The following is a 19,479-nucleotide window of genomic DNA, read 5'->3' on the forward strand; positions in this document are numbered from 1 at the left end:
TCAGAAAGAATGAAAGAAGAATTGGAAGGGTCAAAGATAAACCAGCGAGGTAATTCCCAATTTTGGTCATGTAATAAATTTTAATAGCAAATGACATGCAGCCTCTTAGAGATAATTGCATATCACCCACCAATAACTGCTTATTGCAGAAAATTGTGTTGCATCTTGTTAGGTGCAGCTGCCAAAATTGGCCTTTGGTGAATCATGAACTAAAGAAATGCCTTGCTAAGAAACTTTGCAAGGCTATGCTTTGTTTAACAGCACTCTTTTGTCGGCTTAACTGATTCACACTCGAAGTCAAACTCAAGAATTCACCGTCTTGAAAACATCTACGGTACCACTAAGCATTTCATTAATGAAAGACATGTCTACGAAGTTTGTTTGTCATCATCTCCCTGTGTTGGTATCATGACATTAATTTAAATAGCCAAATTTGATGGGATCAAATGAACCCACATGGTAAAGAGTGTTTGATTGTTTCAGTTTGTGTTTTCAATCAAATGGGAATTCTTGAATTGGCAGCCTTTGGAAATCTGTGCTGTGGAAACCTGAGAAGGAAGTGCATATTGCCTGCTCTGCCCTGGATTAATCTGTTCCCTTTTGGACTCTTATCAGAGCTCTAGAAAGGCTGAACAAGCATGAATACAGGATTATGATATCACCGAGAAACAAAACAAGATTCTGAAACCTTCTGCACGTATCAATCTTTCAGCAGCACAACCAGTCGATTTTTACGGTAACCTTGCTCCAAAATAGCCAAGGAAATTCCAAGGTGCAGTGCAGATGCTTTTGATATTTTTGAGATATAAACTGAGATATAATATATGAAGTTTGTGATAATTTAAGATAGAATTGCAATTCTAGTTGGAAGTCAGGTCCGTAGTATGCACCATACTTGCACACCCAAGTAATCTTTATGATGTTATTTGTTCAATGTTGCAAAGTATTGCTGTACTTTATCTGTGCCGCCTCTGTTTACAAAACATAAAAGCAATTGTATTATTTTTCTGTTATTGCTGTACTTTATTTATGCAGTCTCTGTTTACAAAACATAAAAGCAAGTGTAATATTTTTCTGTCCTGTTTTCTTTTAACTTAAATCCTATAGTAATCTGTCAAAGTCTTGTCTGCCAAATCTTTAGTGAAGAACCTTCTGATATCATTGAGCATAAACTGCCGGTAAAGAGCTGGTTTTTCCGGTGACACTAGCTCTGGAAAGGGTCCATACAAGCAGACTGTGTTACCAGCGTTGAAGAAAATTGCGGTGGAAACTCGTGGATCGGGTGAAGGATTAGCCAACATTCTATGATCTACGCTTTTGTATTCATCATTGGAAAGGATCTGAGGAACACAGACAATATTTCAACAAAGATTTCAGACTGTAAAATAGAATTTCAAATCAGGCATTCACTTGGATATAATTCTACCCGAAGTATATCTCCAATGTTAATAACAAGAGCTCCAGGGAGAGGTTTGACTTCAACCCAACCCTCACCGTCCTTAACCTCCAAGCCTCCAATATGGTCCTGAAGCAGTACTGTCAAAAGCACAGGATCAGTATGCGATGTAATTCCAAAGGTGAGATCAGGTTGAGGGCAGTGTGGATAGTATTGACCCACAAGTGTCTTGGCTTCCAAAAAAGTCATCTCCTTTAATCTTCTTGCGTTCAATCCCAGCCCTTCGCACAGTAACTCCATCAACATCTCTGCAACTCGTGTAGCCTGTTGGTTCCACTCAAGTAACTCGTTCCTACAAATTTCAGGGATGTCCTCAACCTCTGCTGGGACAGGACCCAATCTCACCTGAAGTGTATCCCTGCAAATTCGAAAGATGAATTTCAATTCTTGAAATCTGAAAACCAATTTGCAAATATATCAAACACTTTTGTTGCCAGACCTCCAGCTCGCAGCTTTAGCGTTATACAAGTCAACGTTGGAAAGGAAAGTTACTCCAGTACCCATCTCCCTCCGGTACCACTGCTTCTTGAACTCCGTCGGCAGCTCATGAAACGCCTTGACCGCCTCAATCGTCCGGTTCATAACTTCCAGCGGCACCCCATGATTCAAAATCTGAAAAAATCCAAGTTTCCGACAGGCATGTGAAACCTGCTCCACAATCGCCGGCCTCCTGTCTGAATCAACGCCTGAAAGGTCAATGGTGGGGATGACTTGGGATTCGGATCTCGGAACGGATTTAAGATCGGATAGCGCTCCGGTTGGGTGGATAAACATGCGGGGAATGGAGGTGAGGCCAGAGTCAACCAGGCCTTTAACTCCGATTTTAGAATCATCGAGTCGTTTCACCTCTTCCAAATGATTATACTCCTGATGGGTTGCCTCAACCGCCATGATTCTTGCTTTGGTTGGTGATTTGGTGTAGGTTCTGCGACTTGTAATCTAAAGATGAAGAAGACGGAGTCTGGGTTTAATAGGGTTTAATATTGGTACAACGCGACAATGGATGGATCATGCGGTCATCTCCAATCGTTTACTGATGAAATTTTGTTTATTAAAAAATAAAAAAGAAATTAAAATTTATTTAATTTCTTAATTTATTATTATTGCGCCTCAAATTAGGATGGTCAGGTTTCCATCTAAATTAAAAAATTAAATTAAATAAAATTTATTTGATTCAATGATTTAATTTTAAAATTCAATCGATTTGATTTAATTTATAAATTTTAATAATTTTAATTAATCAATTTGATTTGATTATTTTCATAAAAAATAAAAAAATTAAACCGAACTAAAATTATATATATATATATATATCAAGAAAATCATAAGATTTTTTAGTTCTAATTTTTTAGTTTTTTATTTAATATTTTTGTTATTGAGATTTAATGTTAAAAATATGAAATCCTATAAAATATAGTTTAATCGGTTTAAAATCGAACCGAACCTATATTTATTGGTTTAGTTCTGTTTGATTTCCTCTTAGTGATCGGTTTGATTCGATTTTTAAAATTCTTAATTTTTGATTTTCGATTTTATCAGTTTGAAACCTAATCGACTGTTTGCACACTCTTGCCTCAAATTAGGGTTCAATTATTTAGAATTCGGCTTATTTTAGTTTTTTTAAAATAATTTAAATTAAATTATTTCAAGTTATAAGCATTATATAAAATGAATTATAAATATAATTTAAAAATTATTAATTTTAGATAAAATTTAAATTGATCAAATTAATTTAACATTACATTGATTCTCAATTGTAAAATCTATATTCAGATTTAAATTAAGCCATATTTAAATAAATAAATAAATAATATTGTCTTACTATTTTATGAGAATTAATTTTAAAGAAAAATAAAAGATTGATCTGACAATCGAAGTACAATAACAAAAGCTGGAAGGAAAATGGAGCTCGCATCAGATCAATAAGTGTGGTTTATATTTGTTATCAGTTCTAAGTCCTATCGTCATGGCTTGATACACCAAAAAATCAGTCCACATCTATTTGGACAGCTTTTATCTGATTGCTGACTTTAATTTACACTTAGTTTATAAGCAACTACCCTTGATTTCTCAAGGGTAAAGCCACTTTTGGCTTTGTGTTAAAATAATAATAATGATAAATTACAATTACCGAAGTATGGCGGTATATACATGTGAAAGGAAGGTAGTAAAAATTGAGTCTGGACTCACATCTTCTTTCCTTATCTGATAAGCTTTTGTCCAGCAAATAAATTGCTGTAAAATGGTTGCTTAATCATGTTGAAAATAGAGTGATATATTAGTTGTATAAGTCGGTTATTTTAGCCACCGTAACCGACCCATATATATATAGAAATCTTGTATTTGTGTAAAAGATATATGAGAGGTGTGAAGTGTGTGAGTAGAGAGAAAATCTTAGAGAAAAATAGTGTCTTCTTATATTGTAATCTCTTTCACATATAGTGAAAATTTTCTTCTATTGTGTGTCTATTTCTATCTTTTCTTCAATCTGTTATTGTTGTCAGATATATTTCCTGTACCCAAATAACAAGATCAGTTTATATATATCTTCAGTCCTTAACAGTGGTATCAGAGCCAAAGGTTGTCGATATTGTAAACTGATTTCAGTTGGGGAGCAGGTCTGTGTCAATACCATGGCAGCCAAGTATGAGATTGAGAAATTCAACGAGAGTAATTTCTCCCTATGGAAATTGAAGATAAGGGCAATTTTGAGGAAGGACAATTGTTTAGTGGCAATTGAGGATAGACCCACAGGGATAACTGATGACAGATGGAAAGAGATGGATGACAATGCAATTGCTAAACTACATCTAGCAATGGCAGATACAGTTTTATCAAGTGTTGCAGAAAAGAAGACAGCAAAAGAAATTTGGGACACGCTCACCAGATTGTACGAGGCAAAGTCACTTCACAACAAGATCTTCTTAAAGAGGAGACTTTATACTCTTCCAATGAGTGAATCCACATCAGTAACGGATCACATCAACAATCTTAATACGTTATTTTCTCAACTTACAGCGTTGGAATATCAGATAGCAGAAAATGAACGTGCAGAGCTTCTACTTCAAAGTCTACCCGATTCATATGATCAACTCATCATCAATTTGACAAATAATATTCTGATGGACTATCTAGTCTTCAATGATGTTGCAGCTGCTGTTTTGGAAGAGGAGTCCAGGCGCAAAAATAAAGAAGATAAATTGTTCACTTCGCAACAAACAGAGGCATTATTGATGATGAGAGGGAGATCAATGGAACGTGGTTCTAGTGGGAGTCAAAACCATAGCAGATCGAAGTCACGAAGCAAGAAAAATTTTAAATGCTACCATTGTGGCAAAAGAGGGCATGTGAAAAAGGATTGTTGGCATTATAAGAAGACTGTAGAAAAAGCTCCTGAAGCAAAAACTTCTCAAGGATGTGTTGCAAGTACCTTAGATGATGGAGAAATCCTGTACAGCGAAGCAGCAATAAGTTCTAAAGGTGGAAAACAGCTCATTGATATTTGGATAATGGATACGGGAGCAACTTGGCACATGACTCCACGACGAAACTGCTTTTGCACTTATGAATCTATCTCAGAAGGATCTGTGTTCATGGGAAATGACAATACCTTAGAAATCGCTGGAGTTGGTACTATCAAATTAAATATGTATGATGGTACTATTCGAACAGTTGAAGGAGTACAACATGTGAAGGGCTTGAAGAAAAATCTATTGTCTCTTGGGCAATTAGATAACCTTGGATATAAGACTCATATTGTAGATGGGATCTTGAACTTTGTAAAAGATGCTCTGGTGGTGATGAAGGCAGAAAAGATCACAGCTAATCTATTTGTGCTTTTAGGAGATACATTGCAGAAAGTAGATGCATCAGTTGCAGCAGTTATCCAAGAATAAGAAACAACGATGATGTGGCATTACAAACTAGGCCATATGAAGATTCTTGCTGAATGTAATTTGCTTCCTGGACTTAAATCGGTAAGCTTACCTTAAGTGAGAAATGTGTTTTAAGCGAGTAGAAAAGATTAAAGTTTAATATATCTACTGCTAGAAGCAAGCACATTCTAGACTTGATTCATTATGATGTATGGGAATCACCAGAAATATCCTTAGGAGGTGCAAAGTATTTTGTGTCATTCATTGATGATTACTCCAGGAGACTATGCGTGTACCCAATCAAGAAGAAGTCAAATGTGTTTCCAATATTCAAAGACTTCAAGGCACAAGTAGAACTTGAAATTGGGAAAAGGATCAAATGCTTAAGGACAGATAATGGTGGAGAATACACGGATGGTAATTTTTTGGCATTTTGCAAGCAAGAGGGTATTCAAAGGCAATTTACAGCTGCATATACACCTCAGCAAAATGGAATAGCAGAGCAGATGAACAAAACTCTCCTGGAAAGAACAAGAGCTATGTTGAGAACAGCAGGTCTAGCCAAGTCTTTCTGGCAGAAGCAGTCAAAACTGCCTGTTATGTGATAAATTGGTCACCATCAACTGCAATTGGATTAAAGACGCCAATGGAGATATGGAGCAGTAAGCCAGTAAATTATTCTTCACTAAAAGTATTTGGGTGTCCTGCATATGTAATGTATAATTCTCAAGAAAGAACAAAACTGGATCCGAAATCCAGAAAATGCATATTCTTGGGGTATGCTGACGGTATTAAGGGTTATCGCCTGTGGGATCCCACTGCTCGCAAGGTTATAGTCAGCAGAGATGTAATATTTGCAGAAAATGAACTGCAAAGTGATCAAGAAAATGACAGCACTTCTAAAGAGACTACTACAGTTCAAATAGAAGAAAAATCTGAAAATTCTTCTGAAGCAGAATCAGAGCACGAAGAACAAGAACCAAATGAGGCCAATGATGTTCCATGATCAACACGTCAAACAAGGAAACCAACATGGCACTCAGACTATGTTATGGCAAGCCATGATGCATATTGTCTTCTAACAGAAGATGGAGAGCCATCAACCTTTCAGGAGGCTATAAAGAGCCCATATGCCTCTCTGTGGATGATAGCAATGCAAGAAGAAATGGAAGCTTTACATAGAAATAAGACTTGGGAACTTGTTCCACTCCCACAAGGAAGGAAAGCCATTGGTAATAAGTGGGTCTACAAGATCAAGCAAGATGCTAATGATCAGGTAGAATGATATCGTGCAAGATTGGTGGTTAAAGGATATGCTCAGAAAGAAGGTATTGACTTCACTGAGATCTTCTCTCTAGTTGTTAGACTTACTACTATCAGAGTAGTCCTTGCTATGTGTGCTGCATTGGATCTGCATCTAGAATAATTGGATGTAAAGACAGTGTTTCTTCATGGTGAACTTGAAGAAGAGATATACATGCTCCAACCAGAAGGTTTCGAGGAACAAGGAAAAGAAAACTTGGTTTGCAGGTGAACCAAATCTCTATACGGTTTAAAGCAGGCACCAAGGTATTGCTATAAGAGATTTGATTCCTTCGTTATTAGCCTTGGATACAACATATTGAATTCAGACCATTGTACGTATTACAAAAGGTTTGGTGATAATGATTTTATCATTCTACTGTTGTATGTGGATGACATGTTAGTAGTAGGCCCCAACAAAAATCAAGTCCAAGAATTGAAGGCACAATTGGCTAGGGAATTCGATATGAAGGATTTGGGACCAGCAAACAAGATTTTAGGGATGCAAATTAACCGAGACAGAAAAAATAGAAAGATTTGGCTTTCTCAGAAGAATTATCTGAGGAAAGTCTTACGGCGCTTCAACATGCAAGATTGTAAGCCAATTTCTACCCCACTTTCTGTTAATTATAAATTATCCTCAAGTATGTGTTCTAGCAATGAAACAGAGAGGATGGAAATGTCTCGAGTGCCATATGCATCAGCGGTGGGAAGCCTTATGTATGCAATGATCTGCACAAGGCCAGATATTGCTCAAGCAATTGGCATGGTTAGTCGTTTTATGGCAGATCCTGGTAAAGAGCATTGGAATACTGTTAAGAGGATCCTAAGATATATTAAAGGAACCTCAGATGCTATGTTATGTTTTGGAGGATCAGAATTAATTGTCAGAGTCTATGTTGATTCAGATTTTGCAAGTGATCTTGATAAAAGAAAATCCATTACAGGCTATGTGTTCACACTTGCTGGAGGAGCTGTAAGCTGGCTATCTAAGTTACAGACTGTTGTAGCTTTGTCTATTACAGAAGCTGAATACATGGCAACTACAGAAGCATGCAAGGAAGCAATTTGGATTCAAAGGTTAATGGAAGAACTCGGGCACACTCAACAGAAAATTTCAGTATATTGTGAAAATCAGAGTGCCTTGCACATTGCAAGGAATCCAGCCTTTCATTCAAGGACAAAACAATATCATTTTGTTTGAGAAGTAGTGGAAGAAGGAATTGTGGATATGCAGAAGATTCACACTAAAGACAACCTAGCAGATGTAATGACAAAGCAAATCAACGATAATAAGTTTAAATGGTGTAGATCCTTCTATGGCCTATTGGAAACATAAGCAGCATGGATTTGGCAAGAGGAGAAAGTTTTTGAAAGCTCACCAAAAGTGACTTTAAGTGGGAGATTGTCAAGGGTAAAGCCACTTTTGGCTCTGTGTTAAAATAATAATAATGATAAATTACAATTACCGAAGTATGGAGGTATATGCATGTGAAATGAAGGTAGTGGAAATTGAGTCTGGACTCACATCTTCTTTCCTTATCTGATAAGCTTTTGTCCAGCAAATAAATTGCTGTAAAATGGTTTCTTAACCATGTTGAAAACAGAGTGATATATTAGTTGTATAAGTCGGTTATTTTAGCCACCGTAACCGACCCATATATATATATAGAACTCTTGTATTTGTGTAAAAGATATATGAGAGGTGTGACGTGTGTGAGTAGAGAGGAAATCTTAGAGAAAAATAGTGTCTTCTCATATTGTAATCTCTTCCACATATAGTGAAAATTTTCTTCTACTGTGTGTCTATTTCTATCTTTTCTTCAACTCTGTTATTGTTGCCAGATATATTTCCTGTACCCAAATAACAAGATCAGTTTATATATATATCTTCAGTCCTTAACATGATTCATAAAACTTTCCAATTAACCACATCACCATTCAACCTTCCCCTCTTTGATGACCTTCCAAATTTTCCTAATGGGGACAGACATATGAGGTTATCATCTTAAATATAAATTTATCTTCGCTGAATTTAACACAAGGCAGCCTGACGCCTATCTTGGGAATGCGATAGAAGTTCTTTATTAGCATGTGGGTATAGATTTTCACTGTATGATTCGGAGTTAATTGTTCACTAGGAAGATCTTTGGCCTTCTGCAAATATAATCCGAGAGAGATTAATTGATCGGTACCAGTGTATTTTGCTGACCAGATTACAAAGCTTTTTGTTTGTCCTTTCCATGTACTACCTCACATTGCGTGCGCTGTGATGATTATAATGCAATAATGCAGGCACGTGCATGCTATAGAGAGAAGATATTAAGGAAAATATTTAAGATTGGGAGCCACATGGTATGTAGAATTCGAAGCAAAAACGAAGATTGTCAAACCAAAAGTTCCAGGGGGAAGGCTGGGAAAAAAATTAACAGCAGAGTCTACATTAGCACCTGTTGGACCTATAACTGCACAGTTTCAAGGTATTTCGTGTATCTACACAATTGTTCAAGCGGATTTCTACTGTAATTTCTGTTCTACGTAGAGCTAATAATTCTTATAACGACACATTAAAATGATTTTCATAGGACAACAAATAATTAGCATACAATCATTGATCAAGGGTGTCTATCACCTTATCCTGCACTAGTAGGCAGGATAACCTAGAACTAATTAAACAGACAAAATTTTCCCGAAGTAATTAATTAATTAGAACATGAGGTCCTAATTACAATTAAGGTCTCTAAGAGCTGATTTCCAATGCCCATCCATTTCTGTATGCTAAACGTTAAAGGCTCCACATATTACAAATGAAAAAAACTCTGGGGATCAAATGCTTAAAAATATCGGTTTCTTGAAATAAGAATTGTGTAAGCAATAAACTCCCATAAGCAAACTGTCACACGGAAAAGGGGAGGCAATTTCCTAGACGCAAGCTTTCATACAAACCATATGACAATATTTAGACTTGTCTTTTCTGCATTGTGGGGAATGTTGTGACTCGAATGATGCTGAGGTATTGGCCATTGAAAGAGCTCTACAGCTATCTCATCCGCTATCCATGTTCCTAATATTGAAGGCATTATCTTTGAATCTGCTGATTTTTTCAACACGGTATCCTGAATTAATCAAATGATTGCAGACATTGGAGATTGCGGTTGGTTTTTAATTCTATTGATATAATTTAAGAGCTTTTATTCCCATTATCTCCTTTCAACAAGTCCTCCGGGAAAGCAACTATTTTGCTGATGCACTTGCCAAACAAGGGGTCACAAGAGGTGCTGATGCACTTGCCAACTTAAAGATATGTACAATTCTCTTCTTAAGGTCAATTAGATGGTCCAGCTTATATGTTCAAGTTCAAGCTTGAATGATATAACCTAAGAACTTATCTGGCAACTGAAGAAATAGAGCACTTGAAAATTTCCTTGGATTCCAGCATTTCCATTGTGGATTTAACGGAATAATTCCTCAATGGACATGTGAATTATATCATTATCCCAAATGTAAATCACAGGAATCACAAATTTGTTCATGCACCATGTCGGTATTTTAACAGAAAAATCAGAGCTAATGTCTCTATTCAATTATTTTGATTCGATTATTATTTTTATATTTCTATTTGGATGGATTCTGGTTCTTAAAATTTTTAATTATTTATTCAATTTAGTTTAATTCATAGTAATTTTGATCAGTGCAGTTTTCTCTTTAAAATTTTTTATTTATTTGGTTGTAAATTTCCCAATACCAATAAACGCCCAGAGAAAGGTTCACTGCAAGGTTGCCCATCCAATTTGCTGCCATATTATCCCTTGGGCATATACAGGTTCCGTAGAGACAGCAAATGCAACAGCTATTGAATACTGCAGTCAAACTAAAAAAGATAAAGGATAAAAAGTTTAAGAGATCAGTTATCCCTACAGGAATATGACAATGTTGAAGATGAAGATTAGTACTGCCATATTCATAAAAGTTACGTGCGATGATGATTGTTGCAATTCATATCGTCAGAGTCATATATACCTAACAAACCAGAGGAAAAAACCCGGAAGAAAAAGTAGTACAAAGAAAATTAACTTTTTTAAGTCGATTTGCTGTGCCAAATAAATAGAACCACAGTTTTGTTTTTAATGCCATCGGTATATTGAAGGATGATGATGATGATGATGATGATGTATATATATGTGTGTGCGCGCGCTTTATTATTTATTGAAATAACAGAATTAAAATCTAATTTTTATTTTCGTGCGTGCATAACATTAATCCTAACTTACGTACGTTCAAAATCAATGCATGATGATAAGAACTCGTGGGAATTGTACATTTTCAATAGACCGGTTGGATTTGTTGCTTTATCTGTATTCACTCTTGTATACACCCAGTATATAATTTTTTGTGTTTAGCCCATAATTAATTAAATTAGTTTTTATAAAATTAATTTAATTAATTTTATTACATTAATTTAATTATGAGGCCTGATTAATTATTTATTAGATATTTTTAATTATTAGAAGTTAGTATTATTAAATAATAGAAAATTACAAGGAGTTACTGAAATATAATGAAAGTTATTTATAACGGAGAAGGTTATTAAGCAGTTGACAAGATTATGGAAAGCAATTTTGGAATGTGCTGTGTGAGAAGTGTCAACTCCAGATTCTTTTAAGAGCAGTCAGGTGCTACAATAAATATTTTTTATTGTGCAACGTTCAAGCCCTCAATTAATTAATCAATCACCAACAACAGATTTCAATAGTCTATTTCTCTTTAATTTTATTTGTCTTTTTATTTTCTAAGCTTTGTATTTTTTTTTTTAAGTCATTTACACAAATTTCTAGCAATAAATATAATTTCATGTTGCTTTAATTGTTTTTTTAAGTGAGATTTTGATAAAACTGCATTCAGTCTAGTCAAGTTCCTATATATAACCATTTGAGAGAAGCAAAAAAAGTACATAGCTATACACTCTGTATCTAGCACACCCGCATTCCTAAATTAATAGCCAATTAAATTATTTTTTAAGGAAATAATAAGTATACAGACACTTGATTAATTAATTTGTTTTAACAATTATTATGGTAATTGAAGTCTAATATGAAGGAACTGCTAGTGAAAATGAAAACACAATCACCAACTAATTAATTTGGAAGCTAGGTAGAGAAATAATTACACAGTTTTAAATGGTTATAATTAATTTCTGTTCAAATCCTCAAGCTTTCTTGTCCATGCTCCAAGTATAGAAATTAATTCTGAGCTTTTGCCCTAAATGAGGGCAATTGACAAAAAAAGTGTAATCAAAAAATATAAAATACTAAAAAAGGGTGAGTTTGAAACTAATTAACAAAAAGGGGTAAATTTTACTGAGGTGGAGAAGGTGAGTGCGGGACGCTAATTATAATAGCGTTTTTAAGGTCCGGACCCTATTCAAAATAGCGTCCGGGTAAAAAAATTGAAAAAAGAGCCGGAAGCTATTCAAAATAGCGTCCGGTTCTAATTTAAAGGTTGGACGCTACTTATAGTAGCGTCCAACCTTTTTTTTAATTTTTAATAATTTTATTTTATATTTTAAATAAAATATAAATATTATTTTAATAAATAAAATTATAATAGTATATATTATAATATTTTTATTATGAATATTATTTTTTAATTTAAAATAAAATTAAAATTTAAATCAATAAAAAATTAAAAATAAAAAATAAATAATTAAAAAAATTTAAGAAAAGTTGGACGCTACTATAAGTAGCGTCCAACTTTTTTTTAAATTTTTAATTATTTTATTTTATATTTTAAATAAATTAAAAATATTCTTTTAATAAATAAAATTATAATAATTAATATTATATATTCTATAATATTTTTAATTATTTTATTTTATATTATAAATAAATTAAAAAAAAATAAAAAATTATAATAAAAATATAAAATAAAATAATTAAAAAAAATTAAACTATAAATTGCGTCTAATTTTTTTAAGCCTTTTTAATTATTTATTTTTTTAATTTTAATTTTATATTTTATTAAATTTAAATTTAAATTTAAATTAAAAAATAATATTGATAATAAAAATATTTTAATATATAATATTATAATTTTATTTATTAAAATAATATTTATGTTTTATTTAAAATATAAAATAAAATTATTAAAAATTTAAAGAAAAGTAAGTAGCGTCCAACTTTTCTTAAATTTTTTTAATTATTTATTTTTTTATTTTAATTTTTTATTTATTTAAATTTTAATTTAATTTTAAATTAAAAAAATAATATTGATAATAAAAATATTATAATATATAATATTATAATTTTATTTATTAAAATAATATTTATATTTTATTTTAAATATAAAATAAAATTATTAAAAAATTAAAGAAAAATTGGACGCTACTTATAGTAGCGTCCAACTTTTTTAAAATTTTTTTAATTATTTATTTTTTAATTTTAATTTTTTATTTATTTAAATTTTAATTTAATTTTAAATTAAAAAATAATATTCATAATAAAAATATTATAATATATAATATTACATATTATAATTTTATTTATTAAAATAATATTTATATTTTATTTAAAATATAAAATAAAATTATTAAAAATTTAAAAGAAAAGTTGGACGCTATAAGTAGCGTCCAACTTTTCTTAAATTTTTTTAATTATTTATTTTTTAATTTTAATTTTTTATTTATTTAAATTTTAATTTAATTTTAAATTAAAAAATAATATTCATAATAAAAATATTATAATATATAATATTACATATTATAATTTTATTTATTAAAATAATATTTATATTTTATTTAAAATATAAAATAAAATTATTAAAAATTTAAAAGAAAAGTTGGACGCTAGTAGCATCCAACTTTTCTTAAATTTTTTTAATTATTTATTTTTTTTTAATTTTTTATTTATTTAAATTTTAATTTAATTTTAAATTAAAAAAATAATATTGATAATAAAAATATTATAATATATAATATTATAATTTTATTTATTAAAATAATATTTATATTTTATTTTAAATATAAAATAAAATTATTAAAAAATTAAAGAAAAGTTGGACGCTATACTTATAGTAGCATCTAACTTTTTTAAAATTTTTTTAATTATTTATTTTTTAATTTTAATTTTTTATTTATTTAAATTTTAATTTAATTTTAAATTAAAAAATAATATTCATAATAAAAATATTATAATATATAATATTACATATTATAATTTTATTTATTAAAATAATATTTATATTTTATTTAAAATATAAAATAAAATTATTAAAAATTTAAAAGAAAAGTTGGACGCTACTATAAGTAGCGTCCAACTTTTCTTAAATTTTTTTAATTATTTATTTTTTAATTTTAATTTTTTATTTATTTAAATTTTAATTTAATTTTAAATTAAAAAATAATATTTATAATAAAAATATTATAATATATAATATTACATATTATAATTTTATTTATTAAAATAATATTTATATTTTATTTAAAATATAAAATAAAATTATTAAAAATTTAAAGAAAAGTTGGACGCTACTATAAGTAGCGTCCAACTTTTCTTAAATTTTTTTAATTATTTATTTTTTATTTTAATTTTTTATTTATTTAAATTTTAATTTAATTTTAAATTAAAAAAATAATATTAATAATAAAAATATTATAATATATAATATTATAATTTTATTTATTAAAATAATATTTATATTTTATTTAAAATATAAAATAAAATTATTAAAAAATTAAAGAAAAGTTGTACGCTACTATAAGTAGCGTCCAACTTTTCTTAAATTTTTTTAATTATTTATTTTTTTATTTTAATTTTTTATTTATTTAAATTTTAATTTAATTTTAAATTAAAAAAATAATATTGATAATAAAAATATTATAATATATAATATTATAATTTTATTTATTAAAATAATATTTATATTTTATTTAAAATATAAAATAAAATTATTAAAAATTTAAAAGAAAAGTTGGACGCTACTTATAGTAGCGTCCAACTTTTCTTTAATTTTTTTAATTATTTATTTTTTTATTTTAATTTTTTATTTATTTAAATTTTAATTTAATTTTAAATTAAAAAATAATATTGATAATAAAAATATTATAATATATAATATTATAATTTTATTTATTAAAATAATATTTATATTTTATTTAAAATATAAAATAAAATTATTAAAAAATTAAAGAAAAGTTGGACGCTACTTATAGTAGCGTCCAACTTTTCTTAAATTTTTTTAATTATTTATTTTTTAATTTTAATTTTTTATTTATTTAAATTTTAATTTAATTTTAAATTAAAAAATAATATTTATAATAAAAATATTATAATATATAATATTACATATTATAATTTTATTTATTAAAATAATATTTATATTTTATTTAAAATATAAAATAAAAAAAAAAATAAAAGGTTGGACGCTACTATAAGTAGCGTCCAACCTTTAAATTAGAGCCGGACGCTATTCAAAATAGCGTCCGGCTCTTTTTTCAATTTTTTCACCCGGACGCTATTTTGAATAGCGTCCGGACCTTAAAAACGCTATTATAATTAGCGTCCCGCACTCACCTTCTCCACCTCAGCAAAATTTACCCCTTTTTAGTAATTAGTCTCAAACTCACCCTTTTTTAGTATTTTGCATTTTTTATTACACTTTTTTTGTCAATTGCCCCCTAAATGACTCCATATTGAAATATATTCAGAAAGTTAGGTGAGATAGTTGTAAATTCACACCATTAATAAAACAGGAAAACCCCCCCCCAAAAAAAAGGGCAAATAGTGACTTCAATACGTACAGTTGGAATGTTTTAAGAATTAGTTTAAATTTTTGAATTTTTTATTATGATTAAAATATATTAAATTTAAAAATTTATAATAAATATTTTTGAGATAGTGGCAAAGTTAAATTTGGATAATATTTGATATATACCATTTTAAATTTATCACTTCAATATTAAATTAAGTTCGGAGATCATTTATTTCTGGACAAACTATGATCAGCTCGATGAAAAATAATATAAGTACACTTACGTTTACCAAATAGATGATGAGCTGAGACTTATTTCTAAGGTGGGTAAATTACTAAAATTCTTTAAAATAATTGAGTCAGTTTATATAAATGGAGTCAGCTAGAGACATGGTCAGAGGTTCAATGGAGAAACAGGCCATGAGAAGGACAGGCATCCACCGACTCGAAGCATCTGAAAGCGATATATATCCAGACGTGCTCTTCATTTTCTTCCTCTTTCTAGCTACAATTCTTTCATTTTCCTTTTGAGAGTTTTCACTTGTAGGTTTTTGCAGTCGATGAATTATGCAGGAGTTCCGAAATGGGTAACAGCAATTTTCAACACCATTTTTTTTTTGGCACTTGCATGTTTCATCCAAGCGTAAAGAAGAATGGACTGGATCGTTTTTGCATTGATTGCCTTTCTTCTTTATGTTCAAATCGTGTTCCTGCTCATGCTCACCACCAGCTGATCAAGATTCGAAGATATATCTACAACGATGTAGTGAATCTTCAAGACTTGTGTAAGTTCTTTGATTGTTCTGGCATTCAGGTCAGTTTGTGTTATGAATCGCTTCTACAAGCATAAAGAAAAATAGAATTTGCTGTGATTAGCAAGGTAATTAGTGGCTTTTATTCCCTCTTTGAATATATATATAATATTGACTTGAAAATATTATTTAAAAAAATAAATTTAATTATTTATTTCTTTATTATTATTTTTTAATTTAACTTATTCTTTCTTTACTCGAAAGTAAAAATAAATAAATTTAATTATTTATTTCTTTATTATTATTTTTTAATTTAACTTATTCTTTCTTTACTCGAAAGTGGGGGCTAGATTTACGAGTAGATAACAGTGGGAGATAATAATATAAGCACACCAGCTGCCATTTTACATCGCCTGCACTGCTATAAAACCTGTTTTTTTCTGACAATTTTATTTTTGGTGATAACATTTGTCACTACTAGGGCTTCATTTGTCACAGGATTTTTTACTTCTCATGAAATTCAAGTAATTAATTAATTATATTAATGACAATAAAAACTAAATCACTCCAACTATTAGATTATTTATAGCAAATCACTCGTGATATGTATACATATGTAATTTTTTTGTTAATTTAATTTTTCTTTACCATAATACTAAATTACCATAACTATACATACTCCTAATTAAATTTTATTTGTACTTTTTAATTTTTTTTATACATTTAGTTTGTTAGTTATAAACAAAGTTAGACTTTTTTTTAACCATTCTTTTTATATTATTATTAGCAATGTATATGTTATGTTTGCGATTAGCAAATTAATGTGTGTTAGTTTTAAGTTTTTTTTTATTTTTTTTATTTTATAATTTTTCTATTTTTCTCGTTGCTTTTATAAATGGTACCTTTTATTTTTTTTTCAGTATTTTATATATAGTATACTGTTTCTAATAAAACTCTAACTATTTTATTTTTATGCATTTTCTTTGAAAAAAATAACATAACTTATTAGGATAAAAAATATAAATAAAATTTAATTAAAAATAAAATATAGTCCACCTAGTTTTTTTCATTTTTTTTAATTTTAAGATATTTATATTTTACTTAAAATAAATTAATTTCAATAATCAATTTAATTTAATTTTTTATTATTATAAAACAAAATTACCATTAATATTTTTATCTATCTTTATTATTACTCCCACGTGTCGCATGTATTTGTAATTAGTATTATAATTTTTACGCAAAATATAATTATTTGATTTATTTTAATTTATTATTTAATTAAAAAAAAAATATTAATATTACTTATAGCTAGCCAATATAAATAGAAATACGATGATCTAAATGATGGTAAAGGCTTTGCAATATACATTAAATAACTAACTTTCTTTTACAGTAAAAAACAATCAAAATTTAATCTTTATAAGTAAACAAAAATTGCAAAAGCACGTAAACAGATCGAAGTCACGTTGCAACCCAAAAAGACAAATAGCTATTTTATCGTAAGTATGCATTTATAATATATTATTAGCTCATAAATACTTTTTTTTTTTTTTACCAAACATAAATACTTTTATTTCACATGCTAACTTTTCGATGAAGTAATTCCCACGTTTATATATAAATATTGCATAATTTATAAAATTTATAGCACATTTAAAGTGTCAAGATCCAACTTATAGGTCAGACTGACACTAAAATATGAGCTAATATAAAGTCTCAAAGGCCGGTAGTAAGCCTTATTATTTTTAAACTCATGATTAGGTCCATAATTTAGGCCCAATATGCATATAAGAATAATTTAAATTAAAATATTATAATTTTATTTAGGGCCAACTTAATCGAATAATTATCAGAAACTCAAATTAGGAGAGCGTAGCTCAACTCGGTTACATCATTTACAAATTATTTAAGTATTATACAAATCTTTATTTATTAACCTCAAAAATTTAAATTAACACAATTTCTAATAGGGTCTATACTACTGCTAACACATGCGGAGTTCTAAATTACAAATTTAGAGAATAATAGTAAAATTAAGTAATTATTGATAACCTGCGAGAAAAGAAGCAGGTTATTCTAAAAAAGATCTCCTCCTGTAGCCTGAAAAAATAAGGTGAACAGGCTAAGGAGTGGAATGCAATATCATCAAAATTTTCATACAAATCACATCATAACAGTAAAAAGGTAATTTGGAGCACACACACACCCAATAATATTCAAACTGTACATATACGGGAGCTGATCTCTTATATAACTCTCTTAATCCAACATCTACCAGCGAGTGTCTCTCAAGCTGAACTTTCGTTTAATGAATCAAATGCGGGGGCCAGCGAGTGTCTCTTGAGCCGTGTCTACCCCAACTTATCCATAAGAGGATCGGGTCCCAGCGAGTGTCTCTCAAGTCGTGTCTATCCGTCCTATTCATATCCGATACCACACACCACACCACATGCACGCCAACGCACGCATACTGCTCTAAATTACCATAAACAACATCTATGGCACTTCATCAATTAAGAATGCAATATAAAATGTGCCTGGAGTCTAACTACATAGATACATATTTATAAGTGATGCATGGACATGCTTGAACATATAATAATATTGAAGTTATAATTAAAATTAATAATTTACTCGCAGTATACCAGAGATTACTGTAGAGGGTGGGTATAGGAAGATGGTTGACCCTGATCACCTACATAATTTTATTATGAATTTATTAGTGTTAATTCCAATAAAAATAAATTTAAAAAGACAACACATCCTAATTTATTTCGAAAATTCGGCAGAATTTTCCTTATATCTAGGACCTACCCAACTTGCAAAAAGATTCAAATAACACTTCTAAATCTCAATTTTCACAATCACATCTCATCAACATCATATGGCCCCTCCTGGGCCCTCTAAATCAAACAATAGTCATAAACTTGAAAAATTATATTTTAGTCCCTATAATTGACATTTTATAAAAATCCACTCAAACAAGCTCTAAAAATTCTAAAATTTTTTCTCGCTGTCCTTAATAGGATTATAAGACTATTGCAAAAAGAATTATAATTTTATAATCACCCACGAATATTTTATGAATTTTTATTCTAAATCGGTATTAATAAAAAATGAGCAGCTTGGAGTTCGGGTTTACCCATGCCAAATTTGACACCTGGAACACGTCCAGAACATCTGAAAATGCTAGAATTGACTATAATATTGATCATGTTCTAAGACGGGCCGTCGGGCAGCCAGATCTGGCTGAAAATGCGATCTTAGCGCCAGTGAGCTATCCTTAATCCAATTGCACCTAAATTAATTCTAAATTTTGTTAATAATTATCATTAAATTATTTTTA

The 19,479-nt window shown here is 29.5% G+C and overlaps 2 protein-coding genes across 2 annotated transcripts in view; one reads left to right on the forward strand and one right to left on the reverse strand.

Moving 5' to 3' along the window:
* Positions 1–903: 903 nt before the first annotated feature.
* LOC110669757 (1-aminocyclopropane-1-carboxylate oxidase homolog 4) lies at positions 904–2,421 on the reverse strand. Its single transcript, XM_021831529.2, has 3 exons — positions 1,896–2,421; positions 1,427–1,814; positions 904–1,340 (listed from the first exon to the last, which is right to left on the reverse strand). Exons 1-3 carry the CDS (start codon positions 2,345–2,347, stop codon positions 1,095–1,097), a joined length of 1,086 nt encoding a protein of 361 aa, XP_021687221.2. The 5' UTR covers positions 2,348–2,421; the 3' UTR covers positions 904–1,094.
* Positions 2,422–15,695: 13,274 nt separating this feature from the next.
* The window catches only part of LOC131173810 (protein RGF1 INDUCIBLE TRANSCRIPTION FACTOR 1-like), a 43,687-nt gene continuing 39,903 nt past the window's right edge, over positions 15,696–19,479 (forward strand). Inside the window, exon 1 of the mRNA XM_058136312.1 lies at positions 15,696–16,163. Coding sequence (XP_057992295.1) covers positions 15,962–16,163 — 202 coding nt within the window. The 5' untranslated portion in view covers positions 15,696–15,961. The remainder of the gene's footprint in view (positions 16,164–19,479) is intronic.

The sequence above is a fragment of the Hevea brasiliensis genome, chromosome 15 (assembly GCF_030052815.1).
Source record: "Hevea brasiliensis isolate MT/VB/25A 57/8 chromosome 15, ASM3005281v1, whole genome shotgun sequence".
NCBI lineage: Eukaryota > Viridiplantae > Streptophyta > Magnoliopsida > Malpighiales > Euphorbiaceae > Hevea > Hevea brasiliensis.